At 37.9% G+C, this 25,122-nt stretch overlaps 1 protein-coding gene across 2 annotated transcripts in view; it reads left to right on the plus strand.

The window, feature by feature from the left end:
- The window catches only part of LOC102939782 (desmocollin-2), a 40,111-nt gene extending 18,479 nt beyond the window's left edge, over positions 1 to 21,632 (plus strand). Inside the window, exons 7-17 of one of the 2 annotated variants that reach the window (XM_037892712.2) lie at positions 408 to 574; positions 1,809 to 1,943; positions 3,099 to 3,284; positions 5,692 to 5,951; positions 6,058 to 6,191; positions 8,580 to 8,795; positions 13,078 to 13,305; positions 15,243 to 15,364; positions 17,194 to 17,421; positions 18,292 to 18,337; positions 18,420 to 18,556. In XM_037892712.2, coding sequence (XP_037748640.1) covers positions 408 to 574; positions 1,809 to 1,943; positions 3,099 to 3,284; positions 5,692 to 5,951; positions 6,058 to 6,191; positions 8,580 to 8,795; positions 13,078 to 13,305; positions 15,243 to 15,364; positions 17,194 to 17,421; positions 18,292 to 18,327 — 1,712 coding nt within the window. In that variant the 3' untranslated portion in view covers positions 18,328 to 18,337; positions 18,420 to 18,556. Of the gene's footprint in view, positions 1 to 407; positions 575 to 1,808; positions 1,944 to 3,098; positions 3,285 to 5,691; positions 5,952 to 6,057; positions 6,192 to 8,579; positions 8,796 to 13,077; positions 13,306 to 15,242; positions 15,365 to 17,193; positions 17,422 to 18,291; positions 18,338 to 18,419 lie in introns of both variants that reach the window. The other variant, XM_037892711.2, reaches the window with a different exon arrangement.
- Positions 21,633 to 25,122: the final 3,490 nt, after the last annotated feature.

Raw genomic sequence — 25,122 nt, forward strand, 5'->3', positions numbered from 1 at the left:
ACCACAGACTTGATTAAAGCAGTTGTCCTGGGTAGGAACTAGCCTATTGTCTAGAAGGCTTCCTTTTGATTAGTGGACCATATAGACTTAATGTGTCTCTGTTTTAGCCCTATACCACTACCCCCCCCCCTTGGAATTCCAGCCCAACATGGAGGTAAAAGTATAAAAGAGAAGGCAAATAAGCAACACATTCAAAATGAAGTCTGTAGCTGGATAAAGATGCGCGCGCGCACACACACACACACAGAATCAGAAATAGTACACGGATTCCGCCAACTTGTCACGTCATGTTGCTTCTTTACATTTGTGTTTCTGTCTTATATAAAAATAAGTACCAAATAATTAATTTGAAACTGTTACTTGGGGGATTTTTGGAATTTAAAATTGATAATGTTGTGTATATACAGGTACAGTAGTTGGAAAAGTCATTGCAGAAGACAGAGATGAACCTTATACTCTGCACACTACCCTGAGATATCAAATTGTATCAGAACAACCGCCATTACCCAAAATGTTTTCTGTTCACCGTGAATCAGGTGTAATTACCACACTAACATCACAACTGGATAGAGAGGTAACCTTTATCTACAGCATTATATTTAGCTTCACTTCACGATTCTGTGAGCAGATATGTACAGAGAAGTATGCAAGATTTTAATGAGACTAGAGAGGCACCATATATGGTTTCAAATGGTCTCTAATGATTTAGAAGCGAGACTCTCCCATAACTTGGGGAAAACACAGATGAACTGGAATCTGAACTTTTTTCTGCTTCCCTGACCCAATGTGAGAGTGTGTCAGTTTTGCTTTTCTGCTCCAATCTCTGAAGTACCTTGTCAGCATCACTTGACTGTGCTACTTGCAAATGGAGCAGCGGGTTCCTAGGCAAGCAACAAAGAGTGAAGAAACAGAGCAGTGGGGCTTAGGAGTGGACTATATTAAAGAAGGCTGCAACATCCATACAGAGGGATATTGTGAAATAGCTATGCCCATCAATTTTCCCGGTGTAGACAAAGCCTTAGAAAAAGAATAATGTTGAGATTGTGGGTATTGTGAATGAGAAATATTGGGGTGATGGCCATGTAAAGTGAATCTTGAGAGTAGAGTACCATCACTTATTTCCTACAGATGAATTTGAAGAGTTTATGAAGCAAAGTTATCCCCTCTTCCCAATAAACCAAATTTAGCCCAGCAATTCTAGGGAGCCCTAATCTACCAGAGCCACTCTCTCTCAGGTGGTGTTCGGCGTCTTACTGCTGTGACTCAAATTATTGTCCAGTTGAATGCTTTTTTCTCCTCCCCTCAATGATCCTATCTGGATGTGTAAGAAGACCCAGGAAGAGACAGCATAGTATATGGGAAACTTTCGCACTACCACCCGACAATAGTGTATCAGACTATGTAGAACTCCTTGCTGCTTTTCCCAGCAGACAGGTGTGTGTGTGATGGGGAAGGCCTGGCTGCCACCTGTGTGTGTGTGTGTGTGTAGGGAAGAGGAGACGATTGTGAGTATAGGACATTATAGAGATCCTTCTCTGGCGTTCAACATGACTAATAGGTTTCTAGTAAAACTTTCTGAGCTCTGTGTGCTGCTTAGCCGCTGAAAAATTTTACTTATGTGTTTCACTGTTTTTTCTATTAAAAAAGCTGGTTGTCTTATTTCTTTTATCCTAGAAAATAATTACATGTTTAACATATCTTTAGAAAGAAGGGGGAGGGAAGTAAAGCATTTAATTCTACAATAAAAGTGACATACTATTACATGAATGTGAAAGTTTTATCTGTAACCATTTTTTTTATGTTTTCAGATAATAGACAAACATATAGTGCTAATTGAAGTACGAGATATGGCAGGTCAGCCTTTCGGTTTGTGCAATACGGGAACAGTTGTCATTAACGTTGGAGATATAAATGACCATGCCCCATATTGTGGCCATTCATCTGTAAGTGTGTTTGTTATTATGCTGCTGTCACAATTGTGGGGTTGATTGCACCCCTGTCCCTTTCTGGATTCTGAGTGCACCCCTTGAGGGGTTAGGCCTCATACCCTTACCTGTTTTGGAGTGGAATCTTGCAGTTTTCCCCACTCTTAGAGCAGAATCTGGTACAATACCCTGTCTTTGCCAACAGGCCCGATGAGAGTTCAGGCACCTGCTTGATCCTTTCTTCGAACAGCCTGTTGATCAGTGATGTATGTTGACCAACAGCCTTTTTACAAGAAGTATATTTATTAGCAAATGGAACAAAGCATTAGATAAAACTGTTTCAAAACAATAAATAGTATACATGCATATTTACTCTCCTCTAATCTTATGCTTCATTACAAACTAAATTTAGATGGGTTTTTCTATGGAATTACAGGAAAAGAACAGACCCAATATACATTGTTTCCAAGGAAACCAAGTTGCTCTTAGGATCCAGTCGGGACCCTGCTTGTTTCTCCGAGAGTGACTCTCCCAGACTGTTTATCCCTTTCCCTGGTCTCCAAATACCATATTTCTCAACTATCTTTATTACAGGGCCTAGATGGGAAGTCTTTTTTTTTTTTTATCATCTCCGACTGGATTCTCCCAGTCATCCAAGCAGACCATCTAAGGGCTTGCCGACATAGGAAGTTATACTGGTATAAGGAAAAGAGCGAATTTAAGCTGCTATAATTATACTGGTATAACTCCTCACAAAGGAACACTCTTATTCTGGTACAAGAGGGCCTTTTTCTGGTTTATCTCATGTCACTTTGGTAGCAGTTTAAACTATAAAGCTGCTGCAGTGAGGTTTTATGTTTTTGTTCTCTAAGCAATGCATTAAGTATTCCTTTTTCGGGAAGGTGAAATTCTCTGGTTGAAATCTTATTTCCATTGACTTCACTTGGGCCAAGATTTCATCCAGAGAATTTCACCTACAATCACAGAAAGGGATGCTTAATGTTTCACTTATAGAAAAAACAAACTCAAGAAACCAAAACCTCATGACCAAAGCTTTACACTGGCCATTGGATTTAAGGCCTTGCATTTAAACACAATATAACTTTCTTTCCTGAACTATGTAATACTGTATTTTATATTTATTTAATTTAAACAATAGATATTTTATTTCAGTATGAAACAAAAGTACAGGAAAACCAAGTGAATGTGGAAATAATGAGAATTCCTTGCTTGGACAAGGATGAGCCTAACTCACCTGCCTGGAACTGTAGATTCAGCATTGTAAAAGGAAATGAAGATAATCATTTTGCTATTACAACAGATGGAAGAACAAATGAAGGGGTATTATGTGTTGTTAAGGTAAGCAGATGAAAACAATCAGCCAAAAGTCTGGGGTTTTTTTTAAAAAACAAATCAGTTTTCACTTTTTGTTGTAGCTATAAATTCTGGTTAGTTATAACACTTAATTATCTGTTGGATTATTGGCTCTGCTTCCTTCCCAAATTGAACAAACAAATTCACCTGATATTTCTCTCGGGGTAGAATTTTTCTGGAAAATGTGTAGCAAATTGGACAACATGTTCAGTGAGATTTGATAAAATGTTTAGATGTATTTCCCTTTTTTTTGAGTTTTCCTAATGTGTTTTGGGGAGGGAGTGGAGTAATTCATTTTAATTCTGTAATAGCTAGGCCCAAAATTCCACATTTTGGCTTAATCTAGTTTTGACAAGGAATGGTGCCTTCACTAATTGAAACAGGACTACATCAGCATGAACTAAGTACCTTTTTTAGTTCACCCCTGCAGGGTCTACATGGAGCAGTTAGAGCACAATGCTTGTGAGTGCCCTGCAATTCACATCCTGTCCCCCCACCTCCTATAGTCCAGATTGTGGTGTTCATGTAGACAAGCCTGTAAAGTGTGTACATTGAGGATCTAAGTACCTAAAGAATTATAATACTAATGTATATGGTTTGCAGGTTCATCATCCAGTTTTCTTAAGTGCTGATCTTTCTTCCATTTAAGTCATGGGGGCTAGCTCAAGTTCTAAGAGGTTCTCCTTTAAAGATCATATAGTTTAATGGATTAAGTGAGGGCTTAAAACCAGGCAGTCCTGAGTTCTATATACTATCTTCTGCCAAGGACTACCCTTAATAACACTTCAGTCTTATCTAGCATAGTTCTTTACAAATGTTTCACTACAGTTCATAAAATTACTGTGAAGGAAGGAATATTATCCCTCCCATATTTTACAAATAGGAAACAGAAGCTTATGGAGTTTAAGTAACCCATTCAAAGCGTCACTTAACCTTTGTTTCTTATCTATCTGTAGTAATTTGGAGTGTGTAGGTAAATGATTCTTGCCTTTCTACCTCTCTGTGGCTGTATACACCTTAGTTCCTGTATATGTTTAGGTCTGTAAAATAATATCTCTATAGGTATTATTTTACAGATATGGCAATATGAGACAAGGAGGATCACAGTTTCTCCAGGCAAGACCCTTAACCTCTCTGTCTCTCTGTACTTGGAAAATGTAAAGCTCTTATTACGTGCAGATAACTATGGGTATGGCTAGCTTTCTGCTTAAAATATGACACTTTTTTTTTTTTTTTTTTGAAATACACAGCACGCTGCTATGACCAAAGTGCACCAACTCACTTGAAATTTCTCAAAGTAGTAGACTGTTACCTTCTACTCGCTGGCCCACACATGATAACAATTCTGCTACAGCTAGTGAGGATTCTGTTTTAGCTTAAGAGTTAACACTGTGCTTTCCTCATAATGTCCATACTTGCTGTATGGAACATGGCTTCATCATATTTGTTCTCTTAAAGAGGAGAATTTTATATTGGAAAGTGTGAGGTAATCAAAGCATTTCAAGAATGTGTGTTTTTTTTAATCAGTGTTTATCAGTATTTCTGGATGTGTAAAAGCAACCTGATATCTCTATTAGTGTTTATAAATAGGAGGCTTACAAGGTGAGAAATCCGCCATTAAAGACAGCCTAGATGCCATGTACAAAAAAAAAAAAACCTTGCATGCCAGCTGCACTATAGGTTCAGAGGCTCTTACTGTTGTTGAATTCTCACTAAGCACCTATATGCATTTCTAATAGGAAAAGATTCTTGACTTGTGGCAACAGACAGGAAAGGTAGCAAGTATTCTAGGAAGAAAGTCAGGGCATGTCTACGCTTCAGCGGCACAGCTATGATGCAGCAGCTATGCCACCATAGCGTAGACGCTTTGTACATCAATGAAAGGTGTGTTTCTACCAATGTAGGTAATCCACCCCTTCAAGAGGTTAGGTCGATGGAAGAATTCTTGGGAGTTAAGTCAACCTAAACACAGCACTCAGGGTGCAAAATTGTCCACAGCCCTGAGTGGTATAGCTAGGGCAATCTAATTGTTAAATGTAGACCAACCAGGCCTCGGTTACAGAAATAAACATACTTAGTTTTCAACGTAGCCCTTGAGGTGGAGAGAAGCCCAATAGAGTTACAAATATAACCTTGTTTTTTGGTGCTGCTTATGCCATGCTAGGGATGCCACTTCTTTTTCTTAAATAAGCTGGTACTTAGGACTTCCTGAAAATCAAGCCCTTTTAAGGTTTCTCAGGTGGGACACCCAAGAATTGAGCACCCAAAATAATTAGTCCTTTTCTAAAATCATGACCATGTATGACTTGGTCTCTTTTTATTATTAAAAACTGTGATGAGAAAATTTATAGCAGGTTTTGGTTAATTTAATAGACCTAAATTTATTTTACAGGGATTGGACTATGAAACCGCCAATCTGAGGATACTTGAGATTACTGTAGTTAATGAGATACCTTATGCAGTAGTACCATATTCAAGTGCACTTCCCCAGGGCATCTGTACTGTTAGAGTTATCGTACTAGATGTTGATGAGGGACCAGTATTCAAACCTTGTTTGTTAAATATAAGAATTGACGGATGCAGGACAGTTGGAACAGTGGTTGGCAAATACCTAGCAGAGGATCCAGAAACAGGAAACAGTGAAGGCATAAGGTATAAATAATTTTATTATACTAGTTTATTAAATGTACAACATTTTGGGGGATATGGGGAGATAAGCATTGTACAATTATTTTTTAAACATTTTTATTTTTACTAGCTATCAGATAGCACCTGGCCAATGCAGCTGGATCACCATTGATGAAAACTCAGGCGAGCTCAGAACTACTACACTTTTTGACAAAGATATGGCAGTCAGGCAGTGCAATATTACCGTCCTTGCAATAGACCGAAGTGAGTACAAATGTTATATGTATAATCTATTTGGTGTATAAATGAATCGCACATGCTCATGTGCGCACACAAATATTCACGGAACTGTCTCACATTAAACTATTTTTCCTCTAAACCTGCAGTTGATTGTAATGGAGACAGGCTTTTTACCATTGCATTTTTTTTTGGGAGCGGTAATTCCTGTCCTCCAATAGGAGGAAAAGAATAACAATTGTTCACAGGGACTGGGAGTAGCTGTTCTAGTTTGAGCAACTGCATACAGCTTTCAGGGCCAGATTTTCAAAAGTATTCATCACTCACAATTGGGGCCAGATTTCCACAAGAGCTCAGTTCTCATTTAAAATGCTTTGATATTTATTTTGAAATATATTAAATCTGATACTTTCATTGGTGAACACTTTTTTTTTTTTTCTTTTGATTTTGTTTCCTTCTCTATTCCCAAATAACCCTCCTCCCCACCAATCCCCTTGATGGTACAACAGACAGCCATGAGGTTGGCTGGAGGGGGCAGGGTGGAATCAGGATGTCATTCTGTAAATACAAAATCCCTGTAAAGCTATTTTAATCTTCTGTTTGATTCCCCTTGCAGTCTATCTAGGAAGCATATAAAATTAAGAGCACTTTTAAGAGTAATTTTGCTTTACTGTCCCCCCCCCCCCAAATAATATATTTGTTTTCTCTTCTCCAGTACCCTACTTAAGGCTAGATTCTGCAACGTTTCTCACAATAAGTAGTACTTACTCAGATTAGTAGTCCTTATTTTATCTGGGATTACTCAGACAGATAAGTACTACTCATCATGCTTAAGAGTTGCTGAATCAGGTTCTCACTCTAAAACTGATTTTGGTGTTGTAAATTAAAAGATTACATGTTCTCTATTTCTGATTACACAATTTACGTGTACTCATCTGTATCCTTTTGTTATCCTAGGAAAAGACATCATTGAGATAAGCTAATGAAGTACCCTTTTTGTTTCCCAAATGCTTAGTGTAGCTAGTAGAAAAGGAGTACTTGTGGCACCTTAGAGACTAACACATTTATTTGAGCATAAGCTTTCGTGAGCTACAGCTCACTTGATCCTCAAGGTAAATTTAGTGATTGCAGCCCAAAGACTTAAATATTTTGGTATGACAATATGAGTACTATTAGAGGCATTAGAACATGCATTTCATATTGAAAGCAAAAATGCATTGAACACAGTGTCAGGATCTAGCCCTTATCTGTTAAATCTGAATGGGAATAAATGTAAAGTTCTTCAATTACTTTGTAAGCAGAGCCTGTACTTAAAAGTTTAACTAACTTTGATGCAATTGGATTACTCAAATTTTACAATTTAAGTTGCTAACTGTAAATGCAGTATATAACAGTGAGCAGATATATCTATAAAAGGAAGCAGTAAGAAATAATTTGACTTCAGCATTCTGCATATGTAAGTCCTAGTCATTTCTGTGGAGGTTACTAGATAACTTCAGGTGTTGACAGTGGGTCAGTTCAGCTAAGAGGAGGATTTTACTGGTGTTGGTGGCTGTTGTCATAGGTCTGTTGTATGGTGATGTGGCATTGCTGCATCCCATCACTGAAAGATGATGCAAGGGAAAGAGGAGGGACAATAGAAGAATTGTATGTGAAAGGAATTCACATTCCCAAGCAGGACCATAGCCAGCCAAACAAAGTGTGTGTACATCAGCATGTGGAACTGTTTGACCCCTGCATCCTGGTGCACCAGTTTCCCACTTTTGTAAATACCATCGTTTAGGTTTGATCAGGATGGAGAATCTGTAATGATGTAAAAACAGATATTGGAGACTGGGGACAAAGGCAGAATTCTTTCCTACATGATTTTGAAATACGCTGTGGAATAGCCTGCATTTTTAAAGATCTCATGACCATTCGAGACAGGGATTTATCATACAATCTATTATGAATGATTCCTCTGTCTTTCTTCCCTAAAGTGGAGATAAAGCTCCCAGTTGTAGGTCTCCCTGCTCCTTGCAGCTTTGTTTTTGGAAAGGTGGGTGTGGGGGCAGCAAGAGGCAGATTTTTCTTTAGAGGAGCTGAGTAAGAGAATACCAATTGGAACACCTTTTCCCCTCCTATCAGATGCTGCTATACCTGCTCCCAGAAATACCGGGTCGTCTTTTTCCCCCCCACCTAGCAAGGCATCAGCTTCTGATTTCATTTCACAGTCCTTTGGCTATTGAGCCCTTGCATCAGCAGCCAAGGGGAAATCAGTGCTCCTATAAGCTAGGGGAGAGGTTGGGAAACTCCCTCTCTGCTTTTACTTTTAAATCCTGGGTACTAGCTTGGATCAGATGAAACCACAGAGTTTTAAAAGTTGGAGAGCATTAAAAGTTAAACAGCACTGAAATTATTATTTCTGTCTCCTAGGTGGTAAAACAGGTACTGGAACGGTGTTGGCTACTGTAGATGCTTGCATCAGATATTACCCCATCTTGACTCCAAGAGACTTTATAATATGCAGAGACCGAAAACCAGTTTGTATTACTGCAGTCAATCCTAATGAGTATCCCTATTCTGAACCTTTTAGATTTGATATTTCTGACAGGAGTGTGGGTTCAGGATGGCAAACAACACAACATGATGGTATGCAATATTGTATTTTCTTTTTAAAAACAAGAGTATTAATAGTATTAATTGCCAGATTTATTGTATCTTTTTCAGTAAGCAGACTTGTGCTACTTTTTTGTATTTTTTGACATACTTACAATAAGTATTTGGAGATTATTCATAGCATACCAGAGTCGCAGAAAGCATGCAAACACTCAGGAAGTAGCAAAACAAGAAAGAAACCAGAATGATCAAATAGAAAGGTAGTTTTTTAACCTAAAAGATATCCTTCAGAAAATGGAAGTCCGAGCAATAAAAAGGAACAATGCAGGCAAAAAGTATGTAAGTTAGGAGGACTAAAAGCAATTTTGAAGAGCAAATAGCCAAATGTCTGAAAACAAATAGGAAGATTTTTAAATATAAGCAAGAAAACTGTAAGAGGTGGGTCTGTTGGATTACAACGGAGTAAAGGGGACACTTAAGGAAGAATAAGGACATGGCAGAAATGCTACATTTCTTGGCATCACTCTTCACCAAATGAGGAAGTTAGGGAACCACCTACTCCAAACTAGGGCCAGATTCAAGTTTCCTTTGTAACCCCCTAAACAGAACCCTCTATACAGTCCAGCATTGCCCCTGACTTGCAGCCCAGATGAGATTAAAGTGTCAAAAGAGGAGGTGATGGAATAAACTGAAAAACACAACAAAAGTCACCAGAAATGGATGGTTTTTAAGAATGACATGGCCAAGCTGCTAACACAAATATACACTATCTCTTTAAAATGAACGGTTATGCTGGAGGATTAGAAGGTACAGCATGTTATACTGGAACTAGCCAAAAACAGATGGGAAAGAATTGCAGACCTGTGTTTTGCCCTGATTATTTCCTGTATTTCAACATCTGTAAGATCCAGCCTTTTTTCTCTCTCTCCCCCTGACCCCCCCGCCCCAGACATCTATAATTCTTGTTCAGGCCCTCACCACATTCTTAAGTACTACAACCTCCTCCTCTCCAGTCTTCACAAATGTCACATTGCCCTACTTATATGCATTCAAAATGCTGTCCCAATGATCATTTTCCTAGTTTGTCATTTCAGCCATTCCCCCCTCTTCCCCTTTTCTCATCTCTCTCCTTCTCCAGTAAGTCAGACACAAAAATTACTTGTCTTCACTTAAGACCTTTTACTTTAGACCCTTTCTGGTCTATCTCACCCTACCTATAAATCTTATTCATTTATTGAGATGTCTCTTTCTGCCTCCATTCTCCCAATAAGGAAGGGTTGCCCATTTTTGTCAGATTTTCCAACAAACACATTTGTGGATTTGGAATTAATTGAGAAACTTAACAGTAGCAAGTCACTAGGACCAGAAGGCATTCACCCAAGAGTTCTGAAAGAACTCAACTGTGAAATTGCGGAACTATTAACTATGGTTTGTAACCTGTCCTTTAAATCAGCTACTGTACCCAGTGACTGGAAGGTAGCTAATGTAACACCAATATTTAAGAAGGTCTCTAGAGGTGATCCTGGCAATTACAGACCGGTAAGTCTAATGTCAGTATCGGGCAAATTAGTTGAAACAACAGTAAAGAATAAAATTGTCAGACACATAGAAGAACATAAATTGTTGCGCAAAAGTCAACATGGTTTCTGTAAAGGGAGATCATGTCTTACTAATCGTAGAATATCAGGGTTGGGAGGGACCTCAGGAGGTCATTTAGTCCAACCCCCTGCTCAAAGCAGGACCAATCCCCAATTTTTGCCCCAGATCCCTAAATGGCCCCCTCAAGGATTGACCTCACAACCCTGGGTTTAGCAGGCCAATGCTCAAACCACTGAGCTATCCCTCCCACCTAATCTATTAAAGTTCTTTGAGGGGGTCAACAAACCTGTGGACAAGGGGGATCCAGTTCATATAGTGTACTTAGATTTCCAGAAAGCCTTTGACAAGTCCATCACCAAAGGCTCTTACATAAATTAAGTTGTCATGGGATAAGAGGGAAGATCCTTTCATGGATTGAGAACTGGTTAAAAGACAGGGAACAAAAGGTAGGAATAAATGGTAAATTTTCAGAATGGAGAGGGGTAACTAGTGGTGTTTCCCAAGGGTCAGTTCTAGGACCAATCCTGTTCAGCCTATTCATAAATGATCTGGAGAAAGGGGTAAACAGTGAGGTGGCAAAGTTTGCAGATGATACTAAACTGCTCAAGATAGTTAAGACCAAAGCAGACTGAAGAACTTCAAAAAGATCTCACAAAAAAGTGATTGGGCAACAAAATGGCAAATGAATTTTAATGTGGATAAATGTAAAGTAATGCACATTTGGAAAAAATAACCCCAGCTATACATACAATATGATGGGGGCTAATTTAGCTACAACTAATCAAGAGAAAGATCTTGGAGTCATGCGTGGATCATTCTCTGAAGATGTCCATGCAGTGTGCAGTGGCAGTCAAAAAAGCAAACGGGATGTTAGGAATCATTAAAAAAGGGATGGAGAATATCTTATTGCCCTTATATAAATCCATGGTATGCCCACATCTTGAATACTCCGTACAGATGTGGTCCCCTCATCTCAAAGATATATTGGCATTAGAAAAGGTTCAGAAAAGGGCAAATAAAATTATTAGGGATTTGGAACGGGTCCCATATGAGGAGAGATTAAAGAGGCTAGGACTTTTCAGCTTGGAAAAGAGGAGACTAAGGGGGGATATGATAGAGGTGTATAAAATCATGAGTGGTGTGGAGAAGGTGAATAAGGAAAAGTTATTTACTTGTTCCCATAATATAAGAACTAGGGGCCACCAAATTAATGGGTAGCACGCTTAAAACAAATAAAAGGACGTTCTTCTTCACTCAGCGCACAGTCAACCTGTGGAACTCCTTGCCTGAGGAGGTTGTGAAGGCTAGGACTATAACAGGGTTTAAAAGAGAACTGGATAAATTCATGGAGGTTAAGTCCATTAATGACTATTAGCCAGGATGGTAAGAAATGGTGTCCCTATCCTCTGTCAGAGGGTGGAGATGGATGGCAGGAGAGAGATCACTAGATCGTTACCTGTTAGGTTCACTCCCTCTGGGGCACCTGGCATTGGCCACTGTCGGTAGACAGGATACTGGGCTGCATGGACCTTTGGTCTGACCCAGTATGGCCATTCTTATGTTCTTTCTCCAGTACCTACAAGGAACTCCCCGTAAACATTCTCAAAGCCATTTCACGTTTCCTCCTTCAAACTCTCCTGTACCATGATAACTACAAAAATTTGACTGTGGTTAGGCACGCCTTTTGATGTTGTTCCCAATCATCGCATTGTTACCTTGAGGGGCATCAAATTTAAAACTAACAACTTTGTATTGTGTGTATATTTCCTTTTAACATGTGAAACTCACTGCCACAAGATATTAATGAGACCAAGAGCTTGGAGGGATTAAAAAGTGATTAGAAATTTATATTAAAAAAAATTCAGAGTTTCATTAGACAAACTGAAATATTTTAGAAGGGATATACATTTTCATGTCTCAGGGTAAAGCCAGCCAGTAACCGATGTGAGTTAGGAAGAAACTTCTCTAGTGGGCATCTTCCTCGTTGTTGTCCAATATTGGTTTCTTGCATCTTGTTGTAAGGCACATAAGACATCTTTCTGTAAGACCACTCATTACCAGAAAAAAAGATACTGAACTAGGACAGCTCATCTGATTGATTATGGCAGTTCCCATGTTAAGGAATGGAGGAAGAATTAATTAGCTTCTGTTTCTTTAATAGAAAAAGGCAACAGAATGTTGCACAGGAGCACAGGCTGGCATCTTCACTGTGAAAACAAATATCATTTTAAATCGGTAAAACTGAAAACAAACAGTAACAAAACCTACCAAAGTTTCATACTAGGGACCTTCAAAAGAGGACAGTTCAGCTCTCACTTTTCATTTTCTGTTCTTAATCATCAACAAAGTATACTTAGAGAAGGGGTGTAAATCTTAGAAATATTTTTTGTTGTCCATGTCAGTGATAAAACTTAACTGTATGGTACAGCACAGAATAACTGCTTTCCTATCCAGTAACTGAAAGCTAGAGAATTAAGCTCCAATCCTGCAGTGAGGCTTCTGTTGGCAGACCCTTACCCCTGTACAGTGTCTCACCTACTTCATTTAATACACCAGTGGCTTCAGCGGGACTTTTATGTATTTAGGTGATATAGTCCACCCACGTGGATTCCTTTGCAGGGCTGGAGCCTTTAGAAATTTCTTTTGCATCAGTTACAAAGAAAAGGTAACAATTGTTTTAACAGTCAACATTAGATTTGTTTTGTCTTTTTTGCAGCTAAATCTATGTATCTTTCACCAAAGAATGGTATTCCATTTGGAATATATACACTTCCTATCAGCGTGAGGGATAATGCAGGAAGACAAGGAACAAGTGTGGTTAAAGTTAACTATTGTGATTGTATTACTCCAAGTGATTGTGGTGTTTTCCGACAAATTGTACCAGCTGTTACTCTTGGTGTATGGGCCATCCTTGCAATGATTCTGGGATCACTATTACTGCTATGTAAGTATGTTGGTACTTTTATATGAAATGCAAAATATTATCTTTTTAAAATTAGATACTAGAGTCTGTTTCAAAATTGATACTGCCTCTTCTATTAAGATTCTTACATAGCCTGCGTCACCATAGTATCTGAGCAACTTCCAGAACTGTGTTAAATGATGTGACTAATATTTGTCACTTGTGGTTCTTTTCTTCTCTCTTCTTCCCTCGGGGGAGAGTTAATGTTGGGATTTTGTATAGTTATTTTTAGGGCTGTCAAGCAATTAAAAAAATTAATCGCGATTAATCACGCTGTTAATAGAATACCATTTATTTAAATATTTTTGGATGTTTTTCTATGTTTTCAAATATATTGATTTAATTACAAAACAGGATACAAAGTGTACAGTGCTCACTTTATATTTTTTATTACAAATATTTGCACTGTAAAAAACCAAAAGAAATAGTATTTTTCAATTCCCTCATTACAAGTACTGTAGTGCACTCTCTCTTGATCATGAAAGTTGAACTTGTGGGAGATAATGTTGCCTCCTTCTTGTTTACAATGTCACGTGAAAGGCAGAAAAGGCATTCGCATGGCACAGTTGTAGCCAGTGTCGCAAGATATTTACGTGCCAGATGCACTAAAGATTCATATGTCCCTTCTTGTTTCAACCACCATTCCGAGGACATGCGTCGATGTTATCCAGCAGAACCTATGATAAGCAATCCAAAGCAATGCGGACCGGCGCGTGTTCATTTTTATCATCTGAGTCAGATGCCACCAGCAGATGGTTGATTTTCTTTTTCGGTGGTTTGGGTTCTGTAGTTTCCTCACAGAGTGTTGCTCTTTTAAGACTTCTGAGACCATGCTCCACACCTTGTCCTGCTCAGATTTTGGAAGGCACTTCAGATTCTTAAACCTTGGGTCGAGTGCTGTAGCTATTTTTAGAAATTTCACATTGGTAACTTCTTTGAGTTTTATGAAATCTGAAGTGAAAGTGTTCTTAAAACGAACAACATGTGCTGGGTCATCATCCAAGACTACTATAACATGAAATATATGGCAGAATGCGGGTAAAACAGAGCAGGAGACATACAGTTCTCTCCCCAGGAGTTCAGTCACAAATTTAATTAACACATTACTTTTTTAACTAGCGTCATCAGGATGGAAGCATGTTCTCTGGTATGGTGGCCGAAGCATGAAGGGGCATTCAAATGTTTAGCATATGTGACATGTAGATACACTTTTGTAGCCAGCACTGCAAGGTAATGCAAATGCCTGGTCTCACTTTCAGGTGACATTGTAAATAAGAAGCGGGCAGCATTATCTCCTGTAAACAAACTTGTTTTGTCTTAGCAATTGGCTGAACAAGAAGTAGGACCGAGTGGACTTGTAGGCTCTAAAATTTTACTTTTTGTTTTTGAGTGCAGTTATGTAACCAAAAAATCTATATCATGAAAGTGCAGCTTACAAATGAAGAGAATGCACTACAGGACTTGTATGAGATGAACTGAAAAGTAGTATTTCTTTTAGCATTTTTACAGTGTAAACATTTGTAATAAAAATAATATAAAGTGAGAACTGTACACTCTATATACTGTTGTCATTGAAATCAATATATTTGAAAATGTAGAGAAAAATCCACAAATATTTAATAAATTTCAATTGGTATTCTATTGTTTAACAGTGCGATTGAAGCTGTGATTAATCGTGATTAATTTTTGAGTTAATCGTGTGATTTAAGTGCAATTAATCGACAGCCCTAGTTTTTGCACACCAGAATATTTAGAGGTTTCAAATTTGCCAGTCACTAATCACACTTAGTATTTTATCTCCAGATACAAATCCTAGTACTTTATCAATACGGGACTGTGCACATATGCCTCTCAGACATACACAAAAATCCAGTACCTTATACTCAAGATGCTTTTTCATTTTATTTTCCCTTATGTAGTAATCCTGATTACACTTTGTGGCTGTTATGGCACGGGGGCAGTGAGTAAACATGTGACTGATGATTTAGCTAATCAGAACTTAATTATATCAAACACAGAAGCACCAGGAGAAGAGGTGATGGTGAGTTGTGTGTGTATTTATTTAACTGTAGGAACATGTAATGAAGATATTGTAGTTAACACAGTATGACATGGAGACGCTTTGCAAATTTGTGAATCAGCGAGTAAGTGAAATAATAAAAAGCTAGGATAATGCATTAGTAAATGTATTGTTCATTTGAAAAGCATGGTTTAATTTTTAAATAGAGGGATGGGTTAAATAGGAAAAGGAGCAGGGGGTTCAACTCTTGATGAGGTGGGGGTGTAGCAGAGGGAGACCCGGACAGGCTGTGAGGACATGGACAGAAGAGTCTCATAACTAGGACACACTCTCCTCCATAACCTGGAATTAAATCCAGAAATCCTGAGTCCTTACACATTCCCCTGCTGTAAGCAAGTATATGAGAAATGCACTGGCAAATTCTCCCTCTCCCCCACCTTTGGTGGCTAGTCCATGCAGGGGATAACAGCGTGTAACTGCTATCAGTTACTCTGTCAGCTCAGATGGTTAAAAGAACATTAAAGTTGTAAAATCAAGCACTCAAGTTTGGAAATGCCAGAATTGCAAGGGGAACATTCATTTGGCAAAATGGCAAAGTCACTAAACACCTGAAGCATCTTAAAGCTGGGCTCATGCTGCTGTAGCAGCACGGCTACCACCATGGGAACACCTAGCAGCTGCCAGAGCAGTTGTGCCATTGGAGATAGGAAAAAAGAGCCAAGTCTCATCCCTGACCTGACACCGTTTCAGTAATCTGCAACACCCGCACTTTCCAGGAGGCCGGGAGGGGAGGGGCGCAGAGAGGAGAAGAAAAACCTGACCAGGTTCTCCTCTTCCCCCTCCAAAAAAAATCAAAAACAAACCCTAAACTGCCATGGCTTAGCCTAGTTCCCCTTCTTGGGACACTATGCAGGGAAGGAGCTCCCCAAACTGATTGTGTGAGTGGAGGGATGAGATGGAAGGGAGGTGAACTGAGCCAGGGCTCTCCACATCCAGCCACCCTCAGACTCAGTCTATCCCCCTCTGTGGAATAACAGTCTTCTGCTGCTACCTAATGTTTGCTCAAGTAATATCAGTCCATGCTGAAGGCTCTAGATTCAAATCATAATCATGCATTATTAGGGTGTATGGGGAGGTGTTACAGTAGCAGTTTTTTCCTGACTGTTTTTAATGACATTAAAAATGTTAAAATGTTACTTAAGTTTCAAAAAGTTAGGAAATGTCAGATTTATGATTGCCTGTGTAACTTTAAATTGGCCTCCTTGTGCCTAGGCATTGCGAAAGTCTTTAATTATGTGATCATATACAATTTTTTTCTACAGGACTCCAGCCTCATTCAGTGCAAAGACTGAAATGCCCAAGGGAACAGAATGAAGGTTGCACAAGCAACTATAAATTTGGCTTTGCAACTTTTTAGTGCTTGACTTTACAACCTAAATAACATTATTTTATTTATGTATATTTTATTTATGTAACTTTATAGTATACTAGCAAATGATCTATAATATGAAAGTATCTGAGTGCTTTTTGCTTCCCAAAGTAGTCCTTGTAAGAGGGGCTCTAAACTATGTGCATATAAAGGCCATCAACTGCCCATGATTTATGCACAAACTTCTTTTAGACATCAGTGAGAGTGCTGAGCATGGATTCAGTACAATACTGTATGCACACAGAATGAGACATTTCAGTTTAAGCACTGACCGTTTCCAAGTCTTGTATCCTTTTGAAGTGATATGTCCAAAAGCAAAGGTGATAAAGAAAAGGAATATTTCTTTGTTAGAAAAATTTACACCTGGAGTATTTTGGTAAGATTTTTCCCCCCCCACCCCCACTATTATCTTTGCTTTTAGGATCCAAATATAATTCCTCTACAACCTGCAACTGTAAATTCTTGTGATCAAGGGGTTGGCATAGGCACAATAAGACATGAAGTAAAAACTGGGGTACAGAGTTTTGAAATGTCCAAAGGAGGACATCAGACCGTGGAATCAGTCAGGGGATATGGAAAGTCCACGATGGAACAAGGCAGATACTCATGCTCAGAATGGCAGAATTTCATGCATTCTCGTCTAGGTGAAGTAAGTATTTTAATATTTGTCTCCGGTATCCTGCTGTTTGAAATTACGACAGTTTCCATTCCACCCCCCTCCCCCCCGATGATTGTTAGACCACTTTTTGAGCAAAACGAAGACAATCAGTTAACTATCTCCAATTACCTCCAAAGAGAAACACACCAAAACAGTTTTTAAGCAGAACTATTACTTTCCATTTAGAATGAGACTGCTGTGTGTGTGTGCACAGAAGTACTTGCTTTTGGTCTAACTGTCCATTGTACTGATTTTATCTAAATGCTTCCAAGTGACAAAATTTAAGGCCTGATGTACGTGCTGGATGTGGTGCACGTATTGTTGTGCAACATTAGAAAATGTAGGTACACCATGAACTGAAAACCCAAGTTTTATTTATAGGGCCCTACCAGTTTCCCGGCTGTGAAAAATGTGTCACGGATGCTGAAATAAGCCCTTCCCTGTGACTCTGATCTTTCCATGCTACTGGGAGTGCCCAGGCTGGGGAGTGACAGGACTTGTCCATCCCCTGCACGGCTGCTCAGGGAAGGGGGAAATGAGATCAGACCCACCTCCTGGGTACCTTTTGGGTTGGGACCCCCATGGTTACAACACCATGAAATTTCAGATGTAAACATCTGAAAACATAAAATTGACCAATTTTAAAATTCTCTGGCTGTGAAATTGATCAAAATGGACTGTGAATTTGGTAGGGCCGTATTTGTGTAAATCATGCTTTTAATCTTGTTTTCAAATGGATTTAATTGTTTAACAGGTTTCTTCACATTTTATTATGTGTGATCACTAGAAAATGATTTTTGTTAAATACTTATTTTATAGTATGAATGATATAGACCAATCATGTGCATTTTTTGTATGTAGGAACCCATTAGAGGACACACTCTGATTAAAAATTAAACAATGAAAGGTAAATCAAAAATTATTTTTATGCCATATGTTTAGGATAACAGTTTAAGAAAACTAATAGTATGTTTTTTCTTTTTATGCAGAAGGTGTATATGTGCAGACAGGATGAAGAAAATAAGCATTCTGAAGACTATGTCCTTCCATATAACTATGAAGGAAGAGGATCATTGGCTGGTTCTGTAGGCTGCTGCAGTGATCAGCAAGAAGAGGAGGTGCTTGACTTTTTAGATCAGCTGGAACCCAAGTTTAGGACATTAGCAGAAACATGTGTAAAGAGATAAATGTGCCTGTCAGAGTACTGAAATCTGTAAATAAATGGTATTGTCGTGCTTCTCAGAGGATAGATATTTTTAAACTTGAATGTAGCCGATTCTGTGTGGTTTTTTTTTTTTTTCTTCCTTATTGCTAAGGGAAGTGGTTTACAACATATATTTAGGGTTGTTATAAGGATGTAAATCCTGCATTAATTCAGCAGTATATAATAGATTTTTGACCTGTACTCATTACCTATGGTTTAAAGTTTATATCTTAGATGTTTCTTTTAAAATGATGTGAATACAATAATATTGCATTCTACTTAGCATTATATTTTCTATTGTGTTTACTTTTAATACAAGACATAGTGTATTCCTTATTTTAAGTATTAACCTTCAAATTTTTTCTTCTGTTTGGCTTGAGAGGTGGAAAGCTTTAATTTCATTCATCCTTTTTCTTAGGAAAAAATAGTGTATATCAAAATAACTAGTTTCAATGTCTTAGCTGTACAAATTGAGATCCAAGACTTTAATTTTACAAGTAAAATTTCAGACTAAGATACTAGAGGATTACATTGGAAGAAATTTTGTTGGATGGAAAACAAAAAAAAATGAAAAACCAGTATGTACTGTATATATGTTACAATACTCAAAAATATATTTCCTCCTATTGGACTAGTACCCACCAAATGTACTATCCCAAGGGATGTAGATAAGTATTGTATGTAAGCACTTTAAGTAATATACTTGGAGATCATGAATTCAGCATATTGGGATAATTATTGTAATGCAAATGAAGTACAATAGACACCATATCTTGAACTCCAAGAGTATTACTTATCGTCTTGTTCTAGATATAATTTGTTCCTCAGCTGTTTGAGCTTCAGTACAACCACATCAGAGATGGTGAATATTTCCTAAAGTTTTATACAATGTGGCTACTCATGCCTACTGTAAAATTCAGGTTAGGTCTGTGTCACTGGAGAAAAAAGGACCCCAAGGCAAAGGAGGCAGTGACAGCTTTATTTTTAATCGTATTATGGAATCAGTCATTTCTTTCTGTGAGCAGAACTGACAAAATATAGCATAAAACTGGACACGGACGGCATTGACGAATTTTTCTTTAAAAAAAATTCAAGTATGATGCCCACTGTTGTGGACGGTAAATATCCTACTATTTATTAATATGAGGAGTTTACAAATATAGACCCCTTAGGAAAATGAACAAGTATATTGCACAAGCATAATTAAAGTTGACCTATTAATATACTTTTACACTGTATATAAGATTGTGATCTCATGATTGTGATAGTAAGGTATAAACCACCAGTTCCTGAATTCAGTAAGTCTTCAGCTGGTTAATATTTGCTATCCTGGGTAAATTATTCATCTTTTCTGTGCTCCCAAGATTCTTTTGTGCATTAAATAAATTTCCCTTGTATTATTTAAAAAAAAGAGAAACTTAAGGGTCTTCTTTTTTTTTTTTTTTTTTTTTTCCCCTAATGCTGCTTTTAGGAGTTGCTCTGTAAACACGTGCCTTAGGATGGAAATTGTTTTTAACCTGTATTATATGATTTTTTTTTTAAACAAGTTATCCATGACAAAGGGTCATGTTGCTCTGAGTCTGTGTGGAGAACTGCCATTGACCATGAGAATTCCACACATGAATTCAAGTCAGTGCAAAACCCTAATTGTCTAAAGAATTGCAAAAGGTAGATACAAAGCTTTACACTTAAAGTAATATTTTATCTATCAGACTGTAAGTAGACTTCAGAATATTTCTAATAAGACCTAATTGTGATAGTCTTCACAAGGATGAAAATGTTCAAGGTATTCTAGATTATCAGTAGTGTGTTTGTCAGTGCAGCTGAATTTACACTGAGCAATGTCTGCTGCCAACACTAAAGGCAAGATCATCACTGACATCAAAGATTTTAATAAGATCAAAGGTATTCTGAACTAATCTTGTTACAGTAAAAGTAAATCCTGATGGCATTGCTACTCACCCACACCAGTGAGTTTCTTTGTATATTAAGGGCCAGGTCTTCAGCCAGTATAAATTTGGCATATCTCTATTGATGCAAATGGAGCTATGAGCCTCACACCAGCTGAAGATGAGGCCCTAAGGGACTTAGTATTAGCCTCTCTGTTTTCATATACAGTATCTTCAATCTTAGGTGTAGATATTTTAAGATGACTTGATTTCCTCCCCCCTTTAGAATCTTTTTTTTTTTTTTTTTTTTTAGCTATAAGAAACCTTTGACTCATGAGGGTCCATGGTAAATGTAACCACAAACAAAAAACCCAACGCACCAGTCTTTTATAAACACTGGATATAAAAAGTAAAATTCCAGAACTGTTTTCATTATTCAAGAAGACACCAGAACAGTACTCTGTTTAAAAATCAGGGTCCAAAAATATTCATCCTTGGTGTGACTTAACTGAGTGTATTGGAGCCAAAAGCATGTTACCAATCTAATTTACATTCACCATTTATCCTGTTTGATTATTTTGTACATTTTTACTCAGCTTGGACAATTCAATTAAAATGAGTCAGTTTCACTTGTACATTGCTGCATGCATTGCTTGAATAGCAGGTGAATGTTTAAATCCAAATAAACCATTTTCCATTGACATTACTATTCATTTTTGTCAAGTATTTTTGTTACTACCAAGCCTAAATGTGGTGCCATCGCTACCTAGTAGTGTTCCCATTACATTTGGTAACCTTATGCTAAAAAAGGTAGTAGCCTACACTAGGAAAATAATTTTAAAATAGATTGTCTAATCTAATTTGAGAATTTGTATAAACCGTAAGATTTATAAATCTTAAAATACTTAACTATTAAAAAAAATTGCACTAAGCACACATTATTTGAAAATGTATACTTCACTGATTGTTACTGTCTTGGATGACTTGTTCTCTCCAACTAGGTAATTTCAAAAACTGTCTAGTTGTGTAAACATTATCTTGTTTAATGTCGTCATTTTTTAAAAAAATTGTACAACAGTGAGTAATAAAACAGATTTTTGGAAAATAAAGAGACTGCAAGAGTAGTTCATTTCTTGTATACAAGAAAAAGAACAGATGTAGACCTGAAGTTGCTATAGATTTTAAGCCTTGTCCACACTCTGAACTAAGGACAGTATTGCTAGAACCTTTTCTGTAACCACTGTGTCCAAGTGATATTTTTCCTGCGGAGATCTGCTCTAGTCAAACAATGCTATTTACTACTCCCTGGGATATTCTGTGCTAGATGTTTTTTTCTTTTTTATAATTGTGACATCAATTTAATTTCACAGTTGTGGGAAATTATTTAATGACAGTAGATGTTGAGATTCAAAAAGTTAAAGCTTTGTAACTGTTCAAACACAAATTGTCATCATGTAAACATATACACAGTCAACAGACTTAAAGGTCTCAAGCAACTTTTTTCTTAATTTTGATGATTATCGATGGAAATATTTTTTAATCAGTTGTGTGTATGGGTAAATTGACATTTACTGATAAAAATCTAATCCTTCCAAGCATCTGTAGCATAGATTGTGCTAGCCTGTAATATGGTCGTGTGTGGGAGGGGGGAATGAAACTCAGTTCACACTTGTAAGGGAAGTGGAGATAGCAGAATGCAAGCAGCAACTGTATTTAAACATGATGGTTGTTAGTACTACACTCCAAGGCTGTACACATTTATACAGTAGGTGACTTCATATGTGAACAGGCTATTGATTGCTGAAAGTATCAGATGGTACATAACACCTGATCATCCATAACCATTCTCACTAAAATCATTTAATTTCATTTTTCTTCATTTCATTTTTTCCCACATATCCTTTGAGAATATCTCTTTGCACTTACCTTGTTTAATTAGAATATATTATATAAAACAAAAAATTAAAGGTCAAAATATGACTCAGAGCCCCTGGCTTGGGAAGAGCACCAACTGCTCTAATGGCAGTGGAAGGATACATTACAGTTATGTCTATGTAAGGCATAATACCCCTAGGGATATTTTTAAGTAAGTGTGGCCTGCCCTACTCCCAGTACTCACCTTCTAGTACTTATCCCTCCCCACCTCTGTAGAGATAAGGTCCCGGCCACACTATACTCATATAGGCCCTCTCTGGAGCGGTGATTACTGCTGGCAACACTAGCTGGCCCATTCCGGGCACTCCTGATTGGAGCACACGCATTATGGCATGGATATGCTGAGTGGAGGGGACTCTCCACATCTTCTCTTGCACCTGCACAAAACCAGATATAATTTGGCTTTAAATTTACAATTTGGGTCATATGCCGTTCATTTGAGGGAACTGAGCAGTGGCAACGCTACAGCCTGGACTAGACAGAAAAAACTGCACAAGGAGCTTGTAATTCATTCTCTAGAATTGTAACATAGCTAGACATTTTGCCTGAAACATAACTCATTTTAAAAGGGGAGGAGGAACACGTGAAGAGAGAAAGAAGAACTGGTTTGATTTGATTTTAATAGGGCAAGCCATTGACCACAGTCCGATAGTTCAAATGAAGTGGTTTTTGCTAGAAAGATAAGAGATAATTTAATTTGTCAACAAAGCCAGAGTAGGCTTTGTAGTAAAATAAACTACAGTTTGATTACATGTTGCTGTTGTTACAAATTTCACTTTGATCTGATTTCGGAGGGAGATATTTTCAGTCCAATATTTTGTTATAGCTCTGCAGTTGCAAACATAGCTGCTGCTACCAGAACCAGCCAGTTTAATTCACACACAGGAAGCATTAAAACATATTTTTATATAAACTATACAGACAGACTTGGTTGACTTAAAAAAATCCATTTGAAAAATGCCTTGAACACAAAACATCCTGTTGCTTTTTCTAAAGCAGGGTCTTACAAATGCATACAGAATCTGCTAGCTTTCTTACTCTGGATCCACTGTCAGGTCTGGAGCTGAGCTAGAAGTGGTAAACATCAAGTCTGAGCAGGTTGAGAACCTGTGTACTCTTTGCTGACACAGTTGATTTAGAATCTAGGGCAGCTGATAGCATCACGCTGGGAAGAAAGAGTTCCCATTAAGAGTTGTGGGGATGAAGGCAGAGCACTCATATCAGAACTGGGTGGCCCAAATTTAGATAACGTAGTAATGAGCAAGTGTTGCTCAAAGCAGTGTGAAGTCAGCTTTAGACAAGCCATGTTGTGTATCCACTAGCTACAGCTCTGAGCGTGAGAGTCTCATAAAAAGTCTTTTAAAATATCCAAATTTATTTTTAAAATGTTTTCAGATTTGATTATCTAAATCAAAAAAAGACAATGGCAACTTTGCTGAGGCCTCTGAAAAAGCATTTTCCATCTCCAATTAAGTCTTTCTGCTTCCTTTGACTTAAATGAGACTTGGATCAATCCCCCATGCCAGACAAACAGAAATAGGGTAAAGGCTTTGAGAACAGAACTGGGACTGAGCGGAGTGTGGCTCTATCATAATCTTCCTTTATGTGCTAATATCTGTAGCACCTGCCAAAAGTAAAAGAAGCACTCAAAAAGTGCAACAATGAGTGAGGAAGGGGAATCTCAGAGGATGGCTTTCTGCCTATAAGTTCACCAGTGAATGCACAGAAATCAGATTTATCTCTACTTGTTTCTCAGTCTCCATTTCAGAGTCATGCAACCTGTTTCAAAAAGTGATTTGAGATTCCAACATCAGTACATGATGATTTCTGCTTGATGAGATTCAACACTTGTCCTGAACATTGTTTTGCTGCTACAGGCAAGCCGCCTCTTGCTGTCCAAACATGTTTTACTAACATGATTTAACTGGCTCTATTCAAATGATTATACTACTAAAATTCCTAAGGAACAGTGATTGCAAAATTTCTTTCAACATGACTAATTCACGAACAAGATAGAACATAAATGTAATAGAACAAACTAGGGATACATTGCGCAACTGATGTTGACTATTGTCATGTGTTAATTAATTAATTTAAAGTAATTACAAGGGTGGTTAGCCAAGACAGAGAAGAATAAAGAGGGAGAGATGAGATTGTTTGAGATGAAACATGCCAATCAAGAAATATGCAGGAAAGCTGAACTAGCCTGCACACATCGTGGTGAAGGCTTCTTCACGCAAACACTCAGTAAGAGGCAAATTGACAGTGTTTCCCGAAATAAGTAAGTTTTGGGAGGATAGGAGGGACTGAATTATTCAATGCCACTCTCTCGGTCAATTCACTTAAAAGCTCTCTCTCTCTTTGATTAAATAAACGTGTTTTATCTTTTATTCTAAAACAATCTATTACTGTGTTCGACTTGAAGTGATTATTAATGCCAGTTAAAGCAAGAAGTTGTTGTGCTTTTGTCTCTTTATAGGAGCAATGGACCTTAATACTCCTCTGAATATTCCAAGAGGGGGTTGAGCATTTCAAGGAAGATAGTTTTGGGAAAATTTGGGACTGGGGGTGTGTTGGGATCACTTGGCCAGTAGTAACCCAGGCTGGTGGAGATGAGAGTGTTACTGTAGCTTCTGGCATCAGCGTTGCTGCACGATGGCTGCT

Source organism: Chelonia mydas, chromosome 2, assembly GCF_015237465.2.
Source record: "Chelonia mydas isolate rCheMyd1 chromosome 2, rCheMyd1.pri.v2, whole genome shotgun sequence".
Classification (NCBI taxonomy): Eukaryota; Metazoa; Chordata; order Testudines; family Cheloniidae; genus Chelonia; species Chelonia mydas.